General features: G+C 53.8%; 7 protein-coding genes across 7 annotated transcripts; 3 read left to right on the top strand and 4 right to left on the bottom strand.

Moving 5' to 3' along the window:
* Positions 1-38: 38 nt before the first annotated feature.
* On the bottom strand, positions 39-2,896 carry CDEST_11452 (Putative major facilitator, sugar transporter, major facilitator superfamily). Its single transcript, XM_062927608.1, has 9 exons — positions 2,774-2,896; positions 2,337-2,706; positions 2,064-2,224; positions 1,847-1,981; positions 1,660-1,781; positions 1,102-1,494; positions 823-1,017; positions 659-763; positions 39-602 (listed from the first exon to the last, which is right to left on the bottom strand). Exons 1-9 carry the CDS (start codon positions 2,809-2,811, stop codon positions 196-198), a joined length of 1,926 nt encoding a protein of 641 aa, XP_062783659.1. The 5' UTR covers positions 2,812-2,896; the 3' UTR covers positions 39-195.
* A 1,131-nt stretch (positions 2,897-4,027) lies between these two features.
* On the top strand, positions 4,028-6,497 carry CDEST_11451 (Putative vacuolar protein sorting-associated protein). Its single transcript, XM_062927607.1, has 5 exons — positions 4,028-4,713; positions 4,784-5,210; positions 5,298-5,415; positions 5,481-5,530; positions 5,589-6,497. The coding sequence occupies exons 1-5, from the start codon at positions 4,572-4,574 to the stop codon at positions 6,196-6,198; spliced, it is 1,347 nt and encodes a 448-aa protein (XP_062783658.1). The 5' UTR covers positions 4,028-4,571; the 3' UTR covers positions 6,199-6,497.
* A 455-nt stretch (positions 6,498-6,952) lies between these two features.
* Positions 6,953-8,413, bottom strand: CDEST_11450 (uncharacterized protein; the record flags this gene model as incomplete). Its single annotated transcript, XM_062927606.1, has 1 exon — positions 6,953-8,413. One exon carries the CDS (start codon positions 8,411-8,413, stop codon positions 6,953-6,955), a length of 1,461 nt encoding a protein of 486 aa, XP_062783657.1.
* Positions 8,414-9,749: 1,336 nt separating this feature from the next.
* CDEST_11449 (uncharacterized protein) lies at positions 9,750-10,838 on the bottom strand (the record flags this gene model as incomplete). The annotated part of the gene is made up of 1 exon (XM_062927605.1): positions 9,750-10,838. The coding sequence occupies one exon, from the start codon at positions 10,836-10,838 to the stop codon at positions 9,750-9,752; it is 1,089 nt and encodes a 362-aa protein (XP_062783656.1).
* A 2,142-nt stretch (positions 10,839-12,980) lies between these two features.
* Positions 12,981-13,781, bottom strand: CDEST_11448 (uncharacterized protein; the record flags this gene model as incomplete). The annotated part of the gene is made up of 1 exon (XM_062927604.1): positions 12,981-13,781. One exon carries the CDS (start codon positions 13,779-13,781, stop codon positions 12,981-12,983), a length of 801 nt encoding a protein of 266 aa, XP_062783655.1.
* Positions 13,782-16,985: 3,204 nt separating this feature from the next.
* Positions 16,986-17,391, top strand: CDEST_11447 (uncharacterized protein; the record flags this gene model as incomplete). Its single annotated transcript, XM_062927603.1, has 3 exons — positions 16,986-17,147; positions 17,217-17,248; positions 17,346-17,391. The coding sequence occupies 3 exons, from the start codon at positions 16,986-16,988 to the stop codon at positions 17,389-17,391; spliced, it is 240 nt and encodes a 79-aa protein (XP_062783654.1).
* A 1,116-nt stretch (positions 17,392-18,507) lies between these two features.
* On the top strand, positions 18,508-20,772 carry CDEST_11446 (uncharacterized protein; the record flags this gene model as incomplete). The annotated part of the gene is made up of 2 exons (XM_062927602.1): positions 18,508-18,726; positions 19,036-20,772. The coding sequence occupies 2 exons, from the start codon at positions 18,508-18,510 to the stop codon at positions 20,770-20,772; spliced, it is 1,956 nt and encodes a 651-aa protein (XP_062783653.1).
* Between the last annotated feature and the right edge of the window lie 415 nt (positions 20,773-21,187).

The raw sequence follows: 21,187 nt of genomic DNA, 5'->3' as shown, positions 1-21,187 counted from the left end.
ACATTATCAATAACGAGGGGTATAGTAGTACCGTCTCGGGCCAGGCTCATACAGATTACATGATTAAATACTCAAGACATTCCAACGATTAGTTGAGTTTCCTCCACGTGTTCACGGCCTTCGACTAGGGGGAGCGCTGTGGTGAGAGTATGTAGAATATCACCCAGAAACGTCAGGAGCAAGAGTACTGAGGTCTCACTCTTCGCCATCGCGACTCTCGGCATTCTCATCGTGGTAAAGCGGCGGGCACGCGGCGCCCTTCCGCTGCAGAATCCACCTCTTGGTCCACCACGGCAGCACCGTCTTCAGCTGGTACGCGGCATGCGTCCGGTCAGGCACGCCAAAGACGTAGTCCAGCTCCTCGAGCGACTTCTGCTTCGTCTCGGGTACGAAGAGGAAGATGAGCGCCAGGGCGACGAGGTTGAGACCCGCGTAGAAGGAGAAGGCGCCGGTGGCGGTCATGGCGATGAGCATGCGCGGGAAGGTCAGCGAGAGCACCGAGCCCCAGAAGTTGTTGGTCGCGACGGCCCAGGACATGCCGATCTCGCGGTGGGACAGGGGGAAGACCTCGGCCGAGTACATGAAGGGGACGGGACCCTCGCCTGGGATGGAGGGGGTCAGTATTCTGTTCCGGGGAGATGTGCTCTTGTGTGCTTACCCGGGGAGTAGAAGGCGGCAAACAGGTAGACGAAAGTGGCGACGGCCGCGATACGTGCGGTGCTGTTCTCGTTGTCCTTGTCGATGAGGTAACAGAGGCCGGCAGCTATATGGTATGATGAGTGAGTCTCGTTCAGGTCTATGACGACAGGCGATTTCACGAACCTAGCAGAGTCCAGAACATGTTGGGAAAGGTGAACAGCAGCAGTGTCCGCCGACCAAAGGTGTCGATGGTCCAGACGGCCGGCCATGCAAAGGTAAAGTTAATGAGGCCGAAACCGAAGCTGGCCCAGAGCGCGGTGTAGTCGCTGATGCCGCTCTCCTTGAAGATGGTCGAGCTGTAGAACGAGATGATGTTGACTGCCCACGTCCGCGCATGTCAGTATACAGATCGCACCCTCCCTCCCAGGTGTTGGGTAGTCAGAGGTTTAAGGTGAGACTCACTGCCGCACATCTGCTGGGCAACCATGACGATGCCCGACGCCCACGTGGCGCGGCGGATCCGCGGGATCGTGAACAGCTCGACGAAGCGCGTGAACATGTTGCTCGTGACGCGCAGCCCGGCCTCGCGCACCAGCGTCTCCTCGTACTCGAGCAGTGAGTGGATGTAGTACAGGTCGCGGGCGGCCTGCAGCGGCGTGTTGCGCAGGCGGAGCAGCGAACCCCACGCCTTGGTGTGCCGGCCCTTCTTGAGGTACCATCGCGGCGACTCCGGGCAGAAGTAGGTGCCGAGCACGAGGGGCACGGCGGGGATGAAGGCCGAGCCGAATTGCAGGCGCCAAGCGATCTCGCCCGTCTTGCCGACGGCGAGGTTGGCGCATGTGCCGAGGAAGATACCTTGTTCCGAGTTAGCTTGGTGGTGGGACGTTTGCCAAGAGTGATACCAAGAAACACCAAGAGATTTGGTCTTGGTCAAACCCCCTCTTGGGGTTACAACGTCGTTGGAGTACTAGAAGGAGGGGAGGGGGGGAACTAAGCCAAGGGGTTTGAAGTGAGGCTCACCAAACGCAGTCCAGACTTGCCACGACATGACCAGGCCGCCACGGATCAGAGTCGGCGAGTTCTCGGCGGAGAAGACAGGGACCGTCACTTCTTTCAGGCCCATTCCGATACCAAGGAGCATCCTGTCGATGCCGGTCAGCGACACACGAACAGCTGCTTTGAGTGATTTCTTTGGTTCACGAGTTACCTAGACGCCGCGAGCTGGCCCCAAGTCTGTGAGACGGCCATGCCGAACGGCGCAATCAGCGAGAAGATGGCGGCGACGAAGATGACGCCGCGACGGCCGAGGAGTTCGTTGAGGGGGTCGGAGATCCAGCCGGCACTAGTCGCGGAGTAAGCTAAGCAGGTGCCCTTCTCGCAAGCGGGTTGGGTTCCAAAACCGGTGCGCGTATGCGCGTGCTTACAAGAGGCAGATGGTGATGTAGGGCATGGAGTTGACGAAGCCGATGATCCAGCTGTTCCTCGCGCAGTCGCCCTCGTTCGCGACGGGGCCGCAAGCCGAGCCGGCCGCGTCGGGGATCCCGAGCGCCACGGGGAACGCCAGGTTGGCGCCGTTGGAGCCGGTCTATGCAGCGCCGTTAGCCACAACAAGAGTGCGGGGAGGTGTGCTTTGTGAGTATCGCGGGGAACATTTAGCAAGCAGAAAGGAGGATATTAGAAAAACACAGCCGACCCACCTGGTCCCATCCTTGGATCGCGGCGGCGATGGAGTTTAGGATGATGGTGTAGTACAGCGGCCACGGGTGCTTCCAGCGGTTCGTCACCTCCTCGCGCAGGGCCTGCCTCTCGTCCTCGTCGAGCTCTTCGATGGACTCGAACAGGGCCGGGCTCTGCGCCACGAGGGCTCCCTTCTTGAGCAGCGGGAGAATGTCGTCAGGCAGCCCGTGGGCCCGCTGGTACGCCGTCACCTGCTCGAGAAGCTCCGCCTTGGGGATGCCCTTGAGCGGGTTCTTGATCTCGCCCTCTAGGTTCTGGGTCAACTCGGCAATGCTCTTCTTGCGGCCGTCGGCGGCATCGTCGTGGTGTTGGACGCCGTCTTTGTGGACACTGTATGGAGGTGTATGTGAGCGGGTCCATTATGGGGGGTTGAGGTGGAAGAGGAGGTCGTGCTTACGGCGATTCTGTGTCGACTCTCTTCTCGTGTTGTGCCATGGTGTCTTGTTAGCTTGATAGTCACAGTACGCAGCAAAAACCCTATGCGCCACGATGAAAGTGAGCCACGGCGGTTCGGTGTCAGTGACGCAGATGTAACAGAAGGAGGGGATTCGTCCTATGTCTCCCGACCGACGGGAGGAGGGGGTTCAGATTAAATATCTAGGTTGGCCCTTTGTGAAGAAAAATCTGAGGCCAACCGTCTCATCCCGTCCATCACCTAAGGCGCGCGGGGAATTCTGCCTCATCCCATCTATGACATGTACAAAGCACTACGACGTAGCGGGCGTCGGGCGAGCAAACAGCCGGGGGGTGTCGGGTCTCTTGGTTGGCCGGCTCTCGAGGCATGAAGATCATGGAGGGATCAAAGGTCGTATGAGTGGATAGTACACTACACGGTCTACACCACCATCGAAACATGCAACAGTCGCCAAAAGGCAGGGCTACACAGGCCCAATCTGGGTGAGATGCAAGCGCGCCAGGATCGGTTAGTGTCTTTGAGTGGAACATCCTGCGGGGTAGCACCCATAAGCACACCTCTACAGTATGCTCACGCAGCTTATGCTGCAAAAGCCTGTCGGTCTCACCACTGAAAAGTCGTTCGGCCTACCCTGGATCTGGTCGCGTGGTACCACCAGAGCGCCAAGGGGGTCCAAGGGTGGCCAAGGGGATGCCCCCCTTCATGCCGGAAAGCTTAGAGAAGCTTAGCCTTCCTAGTCTCTACCTGCAAGTACCGGCGAGTAGCCAGGATGCACATCGCCACGAACGGTGCACAGTAGAAGAGTTCCGAGCTTTCTGGTGGTGCAAGAGGTTGGAGCGGGGGATGACGATTGTTGCCGAGTTGGGGTCGGAACAACGTCAGAGGCGCACTACGCGAAAGAAAGCCTGGGCAGACAGGGTGAGGGGGGACCAGGGAACGCCGTCGGGATCTGACCACAAGTCCAAAGGTACCCCATATGTCGGATTGTGAGAAAGCCAGGCGGACCAAGGCTGAAACCAGGTTCAAAATCAATGGCGATCGCCGCATGAACTGTTCGAGAACTGAAGCCTCCATACGATGTACACCGGCGGAGCTTGTACTCGAAGCGTTTGTCGTTCGTTTCCCCCACTTTCCGGCCAAGATCGGCAGAGTCCGAGTTTGGAGCATGTCTAAAAAGACGTGGCGCTAGGAATGTTCTGGAAGTGCAACTCGATTTCTAGTCTCAGAGGCAGAAAGCTTTTCAACTGCCATGCCATTCATGACTGTGAATTCAAGTAAGTAATGGTTCTCATTGGGAATGATGGATTGATGATGCGAAACCATGGGGTGAGAACACCTGCGAGCCCGAACTCCATGTGTGTGTTCATGATGGTAGACTCCAAGCTACAGCTGTATCTCCTGGCAACAGAGAATGCCATCTCGCCTCGAAGAGAAAGAGTAGGTGATATGCCCCGACTCAACCACCAAAATCCTTCCAGCCCAGCCCGAGATGCCGCAATGCCGCGGAACACTCATCGAGGAGCGCTTCTGTGGAGAACACACGGCTGGGCGGATGCGGGGACGGGACAGAAAGGGGCCCTGGGGGCTTGGCCCCACTCCGAGAGTTCCGGCCGGACCCCGAGGTTCCCGTAGTGACGCTGACCCGTGCGTGCGCGCTGAGTAAGCAGGCTTCGCCTTGGCCTTTCTGCCTTTTGCGCGCTGGGCGTCATGCCCGAGTATTCATCCCCCTCAAATATCATCAAAACAACAGATAAGAGACGAAAACGGTTCAAGGTATGAGATGGCCGATGCATCACCTGCTTTCACGCGGGGAATCTCACTCCGGAGCATCATCGTCTTGCTCATCGGCCTTTCCGCATGCTCCACCCGGGCGGAGCGGGAAACCGCCGATCTCAGGTGTCCCGACTACGTCACCCGGCACGGTAGGCCACTATTCCGAGCTTCAGGGTCCCCGAGCATCACGGTCGTCACGTCGTCTAACAGTTGTCACAGCACCCCTCGTCTGGCTGCATTCCTATGACCGGTATATGCCCAGCGATCTCTTGACGCACATCCACCACACATCACCGGCGCTCGACGGGAGGCAAATCCCAGATCTCCCGGCCCTCGACCTGGACAACCTGGAGATTCTCAATCCGTTCGGCGATGAGGTGGCTCTCACGTCCAACGACGACCCTACCACCTATCCACCATGGCTCCTGGGCGCTTCCCCCGACGCGGATGGCAGGATTCACAATGCCACGCCCTGCGTTGTGATCCTTGTGGAGAAGGGCGAGCGCGACCTTGACGCATTTTATTTTTACTTCTACTCGTACAACGAAGGTCCAAACGTCACTCAGGTTCTGGAGCCGTTCGACAGGTTGGTCAACGGCGGGAAGGCGGCATCAGGGATGCACTTTGGGGACCACATCGGTGACTGGTCCGTCCGTCCAATTCCGCTTCCCCCTCCCCACATATTGAAGTGACTTGCTTGTGATTGACTAGGCTTGCTGACACGGGGTTGAAGGGAGCACAACATGATTCGCTTCCGAGACGGAAAGCCTACTGGCATGTACTTTAGCCAACACGTCGATGGCGAGTCGTACGGCTGGGATGACGCGAAGCTGAGCAAGGTCGATGGGCGGGTACGTCGATATTTCATCTTTGTTCTGTCCAAATATCCATGAAAAGTGTCATTGAAACGGAACAGCCGATCGTGTACAGCGCGTGCGGTTCACACGCAAACTATCCGACACCCGGGTCAGTATTATCGTACAATTCCGGCGCATCAACTGGCCTCACTGACCCAATTACCCAGAGACCAAATTCACAACGCGGTGCTGATAGACTACTGCGACGAGGGCAAGAGGTGGGACCCCGTCCTCTCGGCCTACTTCTACCGCTTCGACGCCGACTCCTTCACCCTGACGAGGCTAGATCCCCCCGATGAATCGTACCCCACGCCGCCACCGCCCTCGAACCTGACGTCCTTCTTCTACTACTCGGGCCGCTGGGGCGACGCGTCGTACCCCGATTCCGACCCTCGGCAGGAGACCGTGCCGAGGTTCAAGCTCAGACGGTTCCAGACCGGGCCCACCGGCCCACGGCACAAGCACCTCGTCCGCAAGGGCCTGAAGCCGGACCAGAGGCGGAAAATGGGCTGGATGGAGTGGGGCGTCGGCGTCTACATGTCGCTGTACCCGTGCTGCCTGCGAGGGTGGAGGGCGTGGGTGTCGATGGGTCTGGTGGGCGCGCTAGTGTCGGCGGCTGTCGTTGGCGTGGTCGTGGGTGTTAGACGGTACAGGACGAAGAAGTATAGACGGTTGCAAGCAGATGATATACCATTAGACGATTGGGCATTAGAGGATGATGCGCTGCTGTCGTCGTCCGAGGACGAGGGGAGCCAGAAAGGGCAGAAATGGTCATAGATTAAAGAGGGAAGGAACAAAAAAGCGCGCGGCGCAGTGAAAGGCACATACTACATATCAGCATCTTGCAAGCCATGAAACGCTGCCAGATGCAGTAGTCTCGTTCCCACAGATTCGGCAATGCGGATAATACCGCTTTCAGGGCCGACTTACGACGACGGCTGCCAGGCAAAAGAGTCATCCCTGCTGGCAAGAGGGAAGAGGTTTTGGCGAGGACTAAGTAAGTGGAAGATAGAGATCAAGGGAGAAGGGGAAACAGACATAAATCGCTCGCTGATATATCATGAAATCACACAGACATACCACATCGTATTACCAACATCGTCACCATGCCGAGAAGCGTGTTCATGTGCACTATTTTGCTATCGTTCGCCGGGCCAATTAATTACTCAAACACGTCACCCGACCATGCCATCTGCGTGATAGACCCTTGTCCGAACGGGCCCCTTCTCCCCAAGCGATAAAGCCAGAAACCGAAAACCGAGTACGCCGCTCGCCGCCGGGGTATCATCCATCCCAAAGCCATCTTGCCTCGCAATGCCCCCATCCGGAATCCGGTCTTAAAAGAAATCCCCCACTTGACCCCATATGAGTTCGTCAAGAAATAAAAAAGAGAAGAAGGAAAAAAGAAAAAAGAAAAACAAAAGGAAGAAAACCCTCCAAGGAACAGAAGAAAAAAGAGGCTTTAGACCCAGTTGGACACTTCGTAGTGGCGGTGAATCTGGTGGCAGGAATCAACTGTCTCGCGCTGCTTCTAGCTGCCCGAGGCCGGGTTGTTCGTGGGCGCCTGGGAAGTCGTGGCGATGACGGCCGTCATGGAGCTGGTGTCGGAGCTGGTCTCCGGGCCGAGCGAGACATCGGTCCAGCAATACACAGCGGCCGAGTTTTTGTCCTGCTCCTGAATCTTGCCGGTCTTTAGGTGGACGCTGTCAGTCTCGTGGGCGGAGGAGGGCGTGGCAGTGTCAAGGGTCGGTCCAGCAGAAGAGGGGCGGGAAGTCTGGATCATCTCGGAGCCGCGAGCGCTCTTGGTCGACTCGTGGTTCGTCTGGGCCGCGCGTGCGGCGGGCTCTCGCTCGGCGGTGGCGGCGGCGGCGAGCTGGCGGCGGTGATAGACCTCGGAAGGGCTGGCGGGCAGCTGCACGTGAGCGTCGAATGAGCGCTTGTGCTGGTGGGCCGAGTCGATCTGGCTCTCCTCGTCAGAGGGTACGACGGCGTTGCGGAAGTTGTTCATGAGGCAGAGGACCGTCACGGTGAAGACGGAGGTGCTCAGGCTGACGATAACCCAGACGATGAGGCCGTGGGGCACATTCAGTCGGGCGGTGGCGAGAGTGACGAGGGACGAGGCCGAGATGAAGGAGTTCATGAGGAAGAACATGGTGATGATGGCGGAACCGCGGAAAATGTTGGAATCGACGCTGATGCGCTGGAACCAGAAGGTCTCCGTCGCGCCGTTGGCCATGACGCGGTCACGATCTCCGCGGCGGCGGTGGAGATGAATGTCGATGAGGTGGCGGCTCCAGCGGCGGCCGTGGTGGTAATCGAAAGGCGATGCTGCGCCGTCTCTAAAGGTCGCGGGAATGCTCTGTCTCGACTGAGCGTCTCCTTGCGGCTTCTCGACGAGCTCGGGGATGTTGGCGAGGTTGCGCGTGACGCTGAGGTAGGTGAGAGGTCGAGGATGCAGCGAGAGGAGGCGCGCGTTGGGGTGGTTGACCTGGAACTCGTCGAGGGACTCAGACACGCTGACCTGGCCGACCTGGCTGCTTCTGGTGCTGCGGTTGAAGCCGTGGGAGGATTCGGTGATGCTCCGGGTGATGGGCACCATGACTGATGCCCGAGGGGTGGCATTCTGAAAGGGCCAGCGGGGGGAGGCCGGGACGGTAAGCAAAGAAGCGCGCTTGGCAGTGGCCAGGGTGTTTTGGGGGCTGATCATCGACTCTCCGTGAACTATCGAGGGAGTATCATCGTCCAGGTTACGATCTGTAGACTCAGTGGTGACGGGAGAGGGAGGAGCCGGCGTGAATGGGCGGGGGGCAAGTCGATGCGTGTGATGCGACTCATCTGAGAGGTCGGAGATGTCGTCGCAGGTCGGCTCGATAATGGTCGGGTTGGGGGGCAGCTTGAAGGATGCAAACTCCTCGACTGAGGGGTACACGTTGCCTCTGCTGGTGACTGCAGTGGTCTCAGAGCTGAAAGACGCCTGGGGCTGGATCGACATTGTTGCTGAGTCTCCTCCTGTTGCTATTTGTGATGCTTCGGTGATAATTTGCAAAAGTGAAAGTGAAGTTGGAGAGGCAAAAGAGGATGGTAATGACAGTGAGGTATCTTGTGAATGAAAGAATGGTGGGTAAAGGCCACAAAGAGGAAGCCTTAAAGGTCGGAAAGAACAACCAGTAGTGTGGGTGTAGTGATTATTAGAGGGAAGAGTTATTCCATTGTGAGGTGAGGCGGGTTAAGTGGAAGAGAAAATTGGGATGACGCAAGTTGTGGTCGGTTTTGTATGAATCTAACCTTGAAGTTACTGATAAGGTCGGAAAGAGCGACAGGAGGCGTGGTGATTATGATAGAGAAAAGGTTTTCTAGTAAGGTGAGGCAGGCTGAGCAGAAGTGAGAGGTGAAAAGACGCAAGTCGTAGACAACTGTGTAGGCAACTCAGAGATAACGACGCGTTTACCACGCCCAACCAGTGCCAAGAGCTGGAGGCGAGTTGGATTTCTGCCCCAGAGGGCAGGAGCAAGAAGGAGCAAGCCGGATGAATTTGGACAAGAAAGCAAGGTCAATTTCCCAGCAGAAGAGGAAACCAGCTAGGTTATCATGGATTAAGAGAGAAAAGGAGAGAGAGAAAGAGCGCGGTGGATGGCTTAAGTCTCATCCCACACAATGTGAATAATTCAGAGCCAACCCTCTGGAATGCTCGGTTGCCAACAGCAATCATCTTGCGTTCCAGCAACCCTATTCAGGAAACCAAGACCTCCAGATTTTGTTTTCATGTCTCAAATGAAGTTACTGCTGCTCATGGGTAAGGCAGTTACAGCCATTAGTATCATTGAATCCGCGTCGAAACTTAGCCCAAAATGAGTTGGTAATTTTCAACCCACGTGGGCAGGCGCAGGTAACCCGGAAACAACGCAATCGCCAAATTGGAAGGAGCAGAAAACCTGGGGAAATGCTTCAGTCCGAGTGGCCTGCGGAATGGATTATAATATCATAAACATGGCTCACGTGACCGATCTTCTGCTTTCCCAACTCGTCGGACCCTGGAGCTTGAGAGAATTCCAGATCCGGTTGGAGCTCATCCAGGGGTTATGCAGTTGGAAAAGTCGCTGATTTAGTTGTCTCAAGTTTGCCTACTCACACATAGACATAAAATCACCAGACGATGGCATTCCGGGATGTCAATTCCTCTACCTTTCTCCATCTCTCTCTATGTGTAATTTCTTCTTTTTGCCATTCTCTCTCCATTCCCCTTTCTCTCAGTATGTGTGCGTTTGTGTCTCTATTCCTATTTCTCAACGCGTATTATATCTCCCTCTCGATCTCACTTGCGATCTCTCTCAAACGTTGTTATCGGCGACTAGCGTGTCCAGTCGCTCCTCTGTCCCACGAGCCCAGCTTTCTTCGCCATACTCTCCCTCTTCCATTATGACTCCAAGATCGGGTCGAGATCTGGTGAAAGCAGGGGTAGTACCGACAGAAGCCGCAATCGAGGCAGCCGCAGCCGTGGCAGAAACGGCGCGCATCGACTGCTGCCTGTTCGAGCTGGGACCACTGATAATGGCCACGGGCGCCGCCAAGCCGTTCCGGATGCGGTCGTTCATGATGATGCTCTGCCGGGCGATCTCGACGTCGTGGAGCGCGCTTCGCTTCGAGCCGCGGACCATGATGAAGGCCGCCAGGGACCATATCAGGCCCGCCGCGCTGACGGCGATCCAGGCGAACCACTCGGGTCCCGCGAGGCCCCGGCTTCCAAAGTAGACAAACAGCGCGATCAAGGCGCACAGGCTGACCGCCATGAGGATGCCGACGGCCGAGATGAACCTGAAGACGTTGCGCTTGGTGCGGTATCGCTCGCCGACAAGAGCTTCGCCGTTTCCATAGGTTCTAACAAGGCGGAGGCCGAGGGCGCGGTCGGCGCAGCCGATGATCGTCGTCTTCTCCCTGGGGTTTCCGAAGTCGGCCCCGCGGGGCAGCTGCTGGCGCTTCGGCTTCGCATTTAGCTTCGGCACCGCCTTGAGCTTAGGGTTGCCTGGGACTTGGAGATGGTCGGAGGACTGCGGGAGCGGGGTGGGCGATACGCTGCCTCCGGTGTCGATCCGGGTGACCCCAGGTTCTGCGTTCTTAACGCGGATTTCTGGGATGGAGGGGATTGCGCCGCTGCAGGAAGGAGAAGCGATCGAGGCCTTGGGAGACGGATCATTTCTGGGCTGGTCTGAACTCGGCGCCTTCGAAGCGGGCACGAGGCTGGAGTGGCCGGCGCGGTCGACATTGGCCAGCAACAGCTCTCGGTGCTTACGGGTCAACATCCTCGTCTTCATCTGGGGAGGCTCATTCGAACACGTCCTGGGGGTTGTATCTTGTTGCGCGTCCTTCGAGGGTTCGAGGTCGATGGTAGGAGCAGTTTTGTCAGAGCTTGGAGAGGCCATTTTGTCTTGTTTGTGTTTTTTTGATAAGGGAATATTCTTCGGATGGTTTCTGGGACGTAATGGAACTTTGGGTGTGATGCTTCCCAAAGTTAAGTAAATGCTCGGCAGCCCCTTGCCTTTTTTGTTCTGAGGAATGCCTTGTTCCCTCGTCCTGTCGCCTTGAGCCCTGCCAGCGCTTGTCCCTGCCTGTGCGGCTGTGTGAACACAGCGAGAGAGATCTTGAACAATGGTCCGAGAAATGCTTGGACGAATATCGAGACGAGACCTAGGGCGAACAGAGGCTCAGACAAAGAGCAAGACAAATGCCTAGACGACGAAACACTCAGATAAAGGCCACCATGGAACCCCAGACGAAGATCAGGATAAATCCCTAGAGAGTATCCAAACGGAAATGTAAGTTTCCAGACGAATGTTCAAAAAAGAAAACACTGAGACGAACGTCAAGGAAATTTACTATGTGCAGAGGCCTCCCCGGACCAGCTAGCGATAGGCGTCCATGACAATAGAGCATCCTTAAAGATGCATAGTCTGTTGTTCCTGAGCCTGCTGAATAAGAGGGTTACATGATATCTGTAGATAGTGTTACTGTGCTGATGGAGTGAATTGCGACAGCCCTTGAGTGGCTGTGGTAAAGGGTAAGTCTGAATCCTATGCAAAACACCTACCTAATGAACTTGGACCTTCTTGACTACCTAAGGTAGGGTATGGCACTGGGATGACTGCAATTCTGAGCAATGACTGTTTTTGGGAGGGTACAAAGCTATTGTACTAAAGACAAGAGGGGAAGGGGTGCTAATACTGGACAAAGAATAGTTGGTTGTTAGGAGAGAGTAACATTTTCGAACGGTGGCTCATTTGAACAAGAATCAAATGAGTAGTCAAAGGGAAAGAAGGGCTTAGGTTACTGCAGGCAGCTTAATAGGAACTATTATCCAATCTAATAGGATGTGCTACCTTGGCCTGTTTTTCTCCTCTTCTATATTAGCCTGAAAGTTTACATGCTTTAAGATTAAAAAGTCTAACTTGCCAAGTGTGGAAGTGCAGTAGTTTGTAAACCATTAGAACCTAACTAGACATCTAGACTGTTAGGTTTTCTAGTGTTAAACAACTCTAGATCTCTACTAAGATCGTAGTGCTGTTATGCAAAAGGAGGCAGCATAGTGCTTTAAATCACTAGTTAATAAACATAAGGGATTAGCTAGCTAGAGATAGAGTTAGCTTAAGTTTTTTTACTTACTAAGTTGGGCGCTACATGTGTGCAGACTTCCTCTTGGTCTAGGTGTTAATGCAAGTTGACACTGGAAAGACGTCTGTTTTGATTTGCTAACAAGTGGCTGGAAACAGCTAGCAGCCTACTCGGGACATAAACGTGGGCCAAAAGTCACCAATCATCACGGCAAGATGGCCGAGCGGTCTAAGGCGCTAGCTTCAGGTGCTAGTCAAGTAATTGGCGTGGGTTCGAATCCCACTCTTGTCACGTAAACTTTTGCTGTTCCATCAAGTGAACAGGACGGGGATATATTTCTTTTGTTGCTATCAAGGATGCAAAGAACTACTCATGGCCGCAGCGTATATGAAATTCTCTCAGAACTTCGATTTCGAGTATCTACAGCCTTTGCTTTAATTAAATTTCGTTTGACTGGGGTTAGCTTCGCTTTGCTTGTGGGGGTGACAAGGACGGAACTTTTTCAGTCGTTGGGGTCAAGTGGGGGAACATCCTGGACCCCCCTTGCTGGTCATAGTTCAACGTCTTGAAAAGGGCAGCAAACCCGACACGCCAAACTTAAATATGTTCGGTTCAACCTACAGACCAAGATGAATCATTGTATCTTTCTGAAGTGACTGCCGACGCGCACAAGGATGAGGAAAGTGATGACGTGAAGGAAAAACTCGGTGCCGGTTTTCGTAGCACTTCGGGATCAGAAGTAAGGCTAGAATGCTTCATCAGCTAGCAGCGAATAATAGCTTGATCTAGAAGGACAGGTACGACGACAATAAGGTTAGACGCAAACGTTAACCAAAGTCATGTATGACCCTTAACTCCAATCGGGTTGCGCACCGAATACGCTGTTGGATTTACGATTTACAATACGACCCTATCTGGCCTAGATCCCATCCAGCACCGACACCCCTTCCTCCATGTCAAATCTCATCTTCCCCTTCGCCGTCACCTTCTCTCCCTTTGAATATCTCCTCAGTCCCTGATTGATCCGACGACCGCAGTGACGGTCTTCTACGTCGCTCTTTGGTGTTGGGCAATTGACGGACTTCATTCAACAGTAGAGTCCAGCCCGATAAGCAGCCCACCAGGCCGTGTGCCGCGATAAGCTCTGTGTGCGTCTTTGCCACCGTGTTGAAAAGCAACCACGTCAGGGTCATCGAGTAGCCGCCCTCCTCGACGCAGACCAGGATGAGCTCCACGTACGCCACGAAATCGGCCGGCGTCGGGAAGTCGGAGATTCTCATCTCCATGAGCCCGTCTATGAGGCGAGTCGCGAAGGCGGGCGTGGGCCTACAGTACGTGCGGATGGTCTCGTACAGCTCCCAAGGCGTCGCGTGGAGTTTCCCGTGGGCTCCTAGGCCCGAAACCATCACATCGTCGAGAGACCTGGTCAGGATGTTGCAGACGTGACACTTGTCCTTGCACCACCTGGCGTATATCTCGTGGCCAACGGCTGGCTGCTGACTTGTAGCCCCCGTTGACATTGCTTTTTGACCCTTGCTCAGGTCGGGCTGTTGCAGGAGGCTGCTTCTCCACGTCTCGTAGTTTGCACGCCCGCGAAGCTTTATAACCACGACATCAGACATGGCTGCAAGAGTTCCTGGTTCTCGAGTTCTTAAGTTTGCAAGCAGGCGATTCGTCGATGCCAAGTCAACTGGCGACGGTGATGCGTGTGCTGAGCGCGGGTAGAGGTGATTTGGGTTCATTGCCGGAAGCATCATGCTGGACTGTTTTCTGAATTGGGAATATGTGGCGGATAAAGGCTGAGAAAAGGATTGACATCTCCGTTCGATGACCGTCTGGAATTCTGGAGTGCAGTCTGGATTCAATACTTCCAGGACTTCCAGGCTTGCCCAGACATTTAGAGATGCTGATTGAATCTGGACCACTTCCCTTCGTTCCCTTTCCAAGTCATGTCTTAGAGATACAGAATTGGAAGGTGCATCAAAAGCTGGACTCACAGCTGAATGCAGATTCTTTATCGAGTGTGCCATGTCAAAGCACATTACGATGTGAATGAAATAAAGCCAAGTTCTTAAAAGACGAGAAGCGGGGTGGGGGCGCGTCGATACATGGAGAATCCCCCCCAAAGCAACTAAAACCATTTGATCATTTTACAATCATGAGTTTGCCAATCTTTAGTTGTCCTTTTCTTTGTTTCTTTTTTTTTTTTTTGCCCTTCCATAACGGTCTATTATTGTAATTCTGGAACCGCCTCCACAAGCAATAGAAGCCGAAAGTCATCAGCGGCTGCCACACTGGAAAGATAGGGGCTGTCGAATTGCAGCAGGGCTGGCAATAACGGTTGATGACAGTACATCAAAATTTTGCAAAGGAGCAACAGCAGCCAAAGAACTAGTAGGCAGTCTGTGCCTTGGCTCTAACCATTTGATGCCAGGGAGGGACGAGAATTTTCAGGCCGGAAGCAGCTGGGTTGTATAATGTATGGTATCCGTCCGAATTCTTGTGCCCCTTGTCAGGTATCTTCTATCCACCTCCACTGATTTAGGTTCAGCCAATATTTGCGATACTTCAGGTAACCTGCTTGCTTGCTAGTCAGTACACATGTCGAGGGTCATAAAATTTAGCCTTACAACACTGTACGTGTGGAGTCTAAACTGTACAGGAGGAAGCGCCTGACAGGCGCTTGTGATCAATGCAACGGCGTTGACGTTTGAACCGATGCTTCTGTTCACGATCCTGACCGTCGACAGCTGGACTTTCAGAGGCGATGCGATTTGAGGAGACGACTAGGAACGGCGCCCCCGTAGGTGGCGCATGCTCTACGACACTGTCATGATCTTCTCTTTCGAACCGTGCCTATTTTTGGATTAGGTGCTGGCCCAAGGTTTACCTGGTTCGAAAAGGAGGAGGTAGCGGGGTTGGGCCGAATGAGCGGCGGAGTGATCACTAATATCCCGGTTCTGGGAGAGTAAGGTTTCGGTCGACTCGGCATGAATGGCACATCAAAGGCGGTATCGGCCAAATATGGAGTATGATTCTGACGAATTTGTTAGATAAATTATCTCCGCCGATACAGGAACTCTCAGGGGTGACTGTCTAAACTCCACAGCCTACGTCCGAGTCGCAAGGCGGCAGGGAAAGGTCTTGCTGCGTTGCCGTTGCATCCGAAAAGAGTACTTGAAAATACGTATGGGACGACTTTGGCAGCCTGCTCTTGCCATCCTGAAGATGACCTGGTGTATCCGTAGGTTTTGTTGTTATGAAGTATTGGCGGGATGAGGTGGAATTGTTGACTGTTTGTCGAAAGCCTTCGGAGGCGATCGTGACAAAATGAGAGCCAGTTACCTGTATCACCCAGCACTTCTCATGAGCTCTGTTCATGGTCATCTAAAATCATTCTGATGCTCTAACAAGTGGGGCAATTGGCAAAAGGCCTTGATAGCGAGGCAACAAAGCCGAGGAGACTCTTGAACTGAGATGCCATGCTAGGTTGGCACTCATGATATCGGTATAAAGGGACGTTCCTGCCCTTGACGAGAGGGAATGAGTCTCGGACGGCCTAGAAGAATACTTGGCCGGGGCCGAACATCATGACTAGTGATGGGGGAATCCTAAAAGTCATTTTCTCCCGCGATGGCCTGAGCCTGCTGTGGCGGAGGTATGCCATACCCAAAAACTTACCTGATTCTTAATCCCTAACCCCAGCCCTATTTTAGATGAGGTGTCGCTTATCCTAATCAACGGGGGCAGTATTAGCTCCTATATCCTGGATTTCTTGAGTCTCACACTGTCTCAGACAATAATCTGCAGCCCAACCACGACTAGACTTCCGTTGCATTTTGACCACTGCCTGCGGACATCCTTACGGCAGCCGAGGAAGGCCCCACCTCCCAGAATCTGATACAAGAGCTGAGGGATTGCTTCAACATGATGCCGCGGTCGCAAACCGGTACTAAGCATTGATGTGCGCCGAGTCATTCGGCTACAAGATGTGCTGTGTCGAGGTCCACAACGAAATTCGGCGCCCCGGAACCGCTGCTCGAGTCTGGAATGAGCTATGAGAGTCATTTATAACTTGACAGGAGAACTTTAATTGAAAACCTTGTGTGCTTCTCGGAAAACCGCCGGTGGAACACGGAGGACTGGAAAGAGATAACCCCGAACCTCGATCTGAGTTATTCACCAAGTAGGGGTACTGAGATTAACTCTTTTCTTCTGACGCTGGCGGCTCTTTATGTGTACTTTTTAGACCCTTCGTCGTTCGACCTACAGCAAGCATTGTTTTTGTTATGAATGACCTTCTATTGTAGTGACTGGCAGCTTTCGCAGTACAGGTGTGTCAGCGAATAGGTATGTGGCAGCAAATTCCTAAGGGTGCCTGTGAGTCCAGACTATCCTTCAAAACACCCGAAATTTTGACGGCAGCGAAATCTGTCGTTCTCTCCTGGTCTAAACAGGGTGGCCCCAAGAATGACAACTTGACGGCCATGTCACCCTTGGTCATCTCGTCTCCTCAACATCCTCCTCAACTCCACGCACAGCACAACAGAGAGGACCATGTTCCGGATTCCTCGGTGCTCCCCGAATCTCACCTATCTCCACAGGGAGCCCCATAAAGTCCAGCATTTGAGTTTAAAGTCCACGACTGGATTATTTGGGTTTCAAACAAGAGCAGCTACCATCATTGGTATCGCTTAAGGGCAGCAAGTCAGCCGACTCCCTGGCCTTGTCTTAATGCTCCTGGTGGATATGAAGACCAGAAAGGAGATGCCGATGCTGTCTACCGACATATTCAGATGTGATTTGTATCGGGCTGAAATAGTAATCGTAGAGACTCTGGGCTATTTAAGATGGCAACATCGCCCACTCAACGTCAACATCTCTCCCACGCCAACCTCCAGCAACACATTCTTTCAGCTAACAGTAACTCAAGTCCTCTTTCAACTTTTGGAATATTCAAAATGCAGTTCTCCACTCTCATCGCCCTTCTGGTCTCCGTTACGGCTGTCCACAGCGCCGCCGTTGCGGACCCCGATGCCCGCGCCGTCATCAAGCTCTTGAAGCGCCAGGGTATCTCACCCGCCGAGTGCGCCGCACAAGGCTTGCCCCACTGCAATTCCAGGGTAAGCACCGCCTTTGGGTTCAGGCCGAAATGAAAAGAGAATGGAGGCCACTAACACCATGACTCCCAGGACGAACCTTGCCCTAATGGCTGCTTCTGCGCGTAAGTCTCCTCTCCCGAGATCAGCCAGTTGTGTCATCTTCGGATCACCCCAGACGATTTGGGGGCCTCTTCCGAAACATACTGACTGTGCCTATAGCGGCGGAAACTTGCCCAATGGAGGCTGCTGTGCTGGAACTTGCTAAAGGAAGTCAGATACAGTAGACGGAGAAAGAAAAAAGGCAACTATATTAGTGGGGTGGTTGAGCGCGAATTGGTGACTGTCTGGAATAAAGTCGCAACGAATTGATCACCCTCTCTTAGCTGCCTAGACACAGCTTTCTTGTACTTAAGAAAGAAAGACACACATGGCAATCCATTCTCCGTGAATCATACCATGCACACAGCATGCGTCGACCATGAAATGACCCTCTTCGCTGTCCATCGCGGCGCCTAATGTGCGTGACAAGGCTTCCAGGGGAAACACTGCCCATGTTGGGTAGACGCAAGTCTCAGAAAGCCTGCAACAGAGTTGAAAACAGCCAGTCAAGGCAGCTCACAGTGTTCTTTCACTGCTCTTCATCGTATCAAAAATTCCTTGTCGGTCTACCGTCATGATGGAGCCTGACTGTATAAGGTACTCGGCTGTGCAATCCTGTCCTCACGATGAGAGCGTCTCCCGCACCTGGTTCTACTCGATGCTGGCCGGGTAGACCAGAGAGACGCAAGCCATGGCTTTGGTTAATAAGCACTCGGCAACATCTGGAGATACCACTTCCGTTGAGTGGTTGTAGTCTGACGTTTAAAGGTTGTCGTGGTCAGGAACTCTCAGGAGGGCGAGAATCCTGTCTTGGGGTCCAGTGGATCCAAACGTTCGGTAAGTTGATGGACAGGACATGAGACAAAAACGGTGACTTGCCTAGGAGTCAGTCTATTGGACGCCATGGTTGCCAAGGACAGAAGATTCCGATGTTGCCAATGAACCTTATAGGGCAAAACTGGAAACTATAATATAGGATTCGTAGCTGATGGAATGAATTTCGTACACGGATAGACTGTCCCATCTAATGCGGGGACCCCCAACAACCACCCCTTGTGCGGGTCAGGGCTGGTGAAAAGTAGTTGATCAATTAGGGTTAACCAACCATTACTTACTCCTGGTTCTTAACACCTATTCGCACTATCTCAGGCAGTACCTAAGAAACAAATTGGTTGAGATTGTTGCGCTATGCACGTACGCATTGAACTGCGGAGTATGTGTGGATCTAACTTTAGGTCGGAGTTGTTGAGTTCATCTCGCAACAGAGGGATAAGTCTTCGCGATGTCCACCATCGGGGCTCTGGATGTATCTCGTATCTTGAACACGCTGTCCAGGTTAGGGTTAGGCACCTGCACCAGCGTCTCCGGAAAGTGTCATTCAATCTATCTGGCTGGTCCCAAACACAAGCCGGATACTGCTTGCCGAGACCATTTCTTGGGCGACAGAAGAGTGGTCCGCGCAGGAACCACGCCAATCCGGCCCATTGCGGAGAAATCCAAGGTAACAATTGTTTGCTCTCTTTATGTAGAGGGCGGACCCACAATCTCAGCTCTTCTCGGCACTCCAGTCAGGGACCTTGGACAGCGCCTCGACCCAAGTCAAGTTGGCTGCTACCGTCTATCTAGTCCCGAATTTAGTTTAGGTCAGGCAGACTGTTGAAGACGGACTAGTGTACACTCTGAATAGTTTAGTAAACTGTGAAGCCCAGCATGGTCGTGGCCATATTTTTGACACATGGGTGGAGGGGAATCAAATAGGTGTCCTTCTCAGCAATTTTTCATCTCGGGCTTCTTCACATGTTTCAGCTAGCTACTCTCTCAACTGATGACTATGGACCAATTCCCAGCTGCACCTGTGTTCCAAACAGAAATCATCCCCTCATATACAGGGAGGATCATACTGCCGCCAGAAACCCGCCTGGCGGATGCATGGCGGTACGTTGTCGGGCTTCGCGATCCCTCGACGAACAGAAGGACTCTTTCCAAGCGGGCGTTCGCCTATGGTATGTTTCTCCTGTTTGGCTACTCCGCTGGAATAGTTATTACGGCGCGCACGATCGGAGAGGGCGAGCCGAAGCGTGTAACAGAGATGGACCTCTCCCTTCTCGCCTTCACCTATGCCACCATCACCGTTGTGCTGACCACCGCTACCGACGCCGCTGGGCCGCACTTCTGGTGGACTATGAAATGGGCCGCCGCACAAAAAGCCGACCTTTCCGTCAAAGACATCAGGCGAATTCTTCGGAGCGACAGCGCCCTCTCCGCGTCTAAGAGTTTGCTCATCGGCGCTCTAAGGGCAAAGCTGGCCGCAGTCTTCTACCTCTCCCTAAGGCTCGGCCCTCCGTTCGGCTTCTCGCTCCTCTTTGGCGGATATACGGTGAAGTGCAAAGAAGAGGGTGCACGCTATCCCTGGGTGTTTATCGCGAGGACCAACCTAGGGCTTCTCCTCTGCGGCGGCAGCCTTGCCGTTGGAGTCCCGATTGTCTGCTCCATCATCTTGCTCCTCTATGCCCGCAAGACCGACAGCGTGCCGCGGTCCATGCTGGCTGTGGCCATCTCGCTTTCTAACGTCATCCAGCCCCTTCAACGACGCGGGACAATGGCCCCGAGCAAGGCGGTCGTCAAGAGACTCGACAGCACGCAGCGTTTCAAAGCCGTCCGTTGCAACATGAACGGCCAGTTCGTACTCGAATTCGCACCCTGCGAGCCCCTCATCCAGCCCTCGCCAGACGCTGCGGCCGAAGGGTCTGCTTTGGATCTTTCCACCGAGCACAACGGCTCGTTCTTGTTGTCACACACCAAAAGGCTCGCTCCGCCCATGGCGGGTTCCCTCCTTCTTGCTATAGGCATTCAGGTATGGCTACAGACTGTCAACATCAGAAGCCCCGACGACGCCAATATCTGTCTTCCGATGGACCAGATCTTTGGCTACCCGCGCGCGCGGATCGGACTGAGTATCCTGGTCACTTTCTACGGTATTGCCATTGCCGCCGCCTACGAGCAAATGATGCAAATTTACCGCTGGTCCGTTGTCCACCGGAACCCCGTAAATTTCCTCTGGCTGGAAAATGTCTTCCAGGGACACTTCCTCCTATCGTACTGGTGCTTCCACCATCTACCCATTCTGGGCGGCCGCGCCTTTACCACGGGCCTACTTGGCACCGTCGTCGCCCGCCTGTGCGTCGGCTTCATCACGCCGCTGGCACTGCTGATCGGCTGGGACTCGTCCACGCAGGCTACAACGTACAGGAACGCCGTTTTCGCGATGACATGGGTCACGTTTGGCGTTATGGTTCTTTCTAGTGTCGTTGTGCTAGCGTCGACGCGGAAGTATTACGTTCCGGAAGATGACCCGATCGTCACGGCGGTGGTGATGCAGGACCTAGTCGAGCTGCTCCGCGAGACAATTGGGACGGTGAGGACAGAAAAGATGAAGATAGGGTCGGTCCAGGTCCATGGGGTGGAAGCTACCCCTACACAGGATTCATTGTCAAGGGTTTCGGTTCGACAAGAGGTTGAGGCATTCAAGGCTGGATGGTATATATGAATTGTGTTGAAATACAAACTACGAATTGGTGTTGGGCACTTCGGCTAGCCTCCTTTTCTGGACTCGAGCGACTGGCGAGCGGCATCGTTGAGGGCGCGCATGTGATCAGATTCAATCAAGACCTAAACTAGCAGGGCTATACGAGCGGTGAGTACACATTTGTGCTGCCATGCCGATGCGGCTTGAAGCAAGTGTCGACGTAGCTTGGCATCGTGGTTGAAGATGAGTACTTCTGCTCTGTGACAAAGACGTGTTGATCCTGATATTAAGAAAATATATGAGATGTTGATTGCTGTATGCAATTGACGGCGTTGATTTTGTGACATCCTACGCGAGGCTACCCAAGACAGGCAAATGAAGCTGACATGTATGCATAATTAGTGATTTATCCTTCTCTTAAGTTGATTGTGCTTGC

This window comes from Colletotrichum destructivum, chromosome 7 (genome assembly GCF_034447905.1).
Source record: "Colletotrichum destructivum chromosome 7, complete sequence".
Taxonomy (NCBI): domain Eukaryota; kingdom Fungi; phylum Ascomycota; class Sordariomycetes; order Glomerellales; family Glomerellaceae; genus Colletotrichum; species Colletotrichum destructivum.
Note: the sequence above shows the minus strand (reverse complement) of the source record. Positions and strands in the feature narration are given on the sequence as shown.

Coding starts and splice junctions, on each gene's coding strand:
- CDEST_11452 (XM_062927608.1), bottom strand. CDS start 2,811: ATGGCACAACACGAGAAGAGAGTCGACACAGAATCGCC. Junction 2,707..2,773: donor AGAGTCGACACAGAATCGCC/GTAAGCACGACC, acceptor ACCTCCATACAG/TGTCCACAAAGACGGCGTCC. Junction 1,782..1,846: donor GGCCAGCTCGCGGCGTCTAG/GTAACTCGTGAA, acceptor CGGCATCGACAG/GATGCTCCTTGGTATCGGAA.
- CDEST_11451 (XM_062927607.1), top strand. CDS start 4,572: ATGGCCGATGCATCACCTGCTTTCACGCGGGGAATCTCACTCCGGAGC. Junction 4,714..4,783: donor CGACTACGTCACCCGGCACG/GTAGGCCACTAT, acceptor CAGTTGTCACAG/CACCCCTCGTCTGGCTGCAT. Junction 5,211..5,297: donor GGGGACCACATCGGTGACTG/GTCCGTCCGTCC, acceptor ACGGGGTTGAAG/GGAGCACAACATGATTCGCT.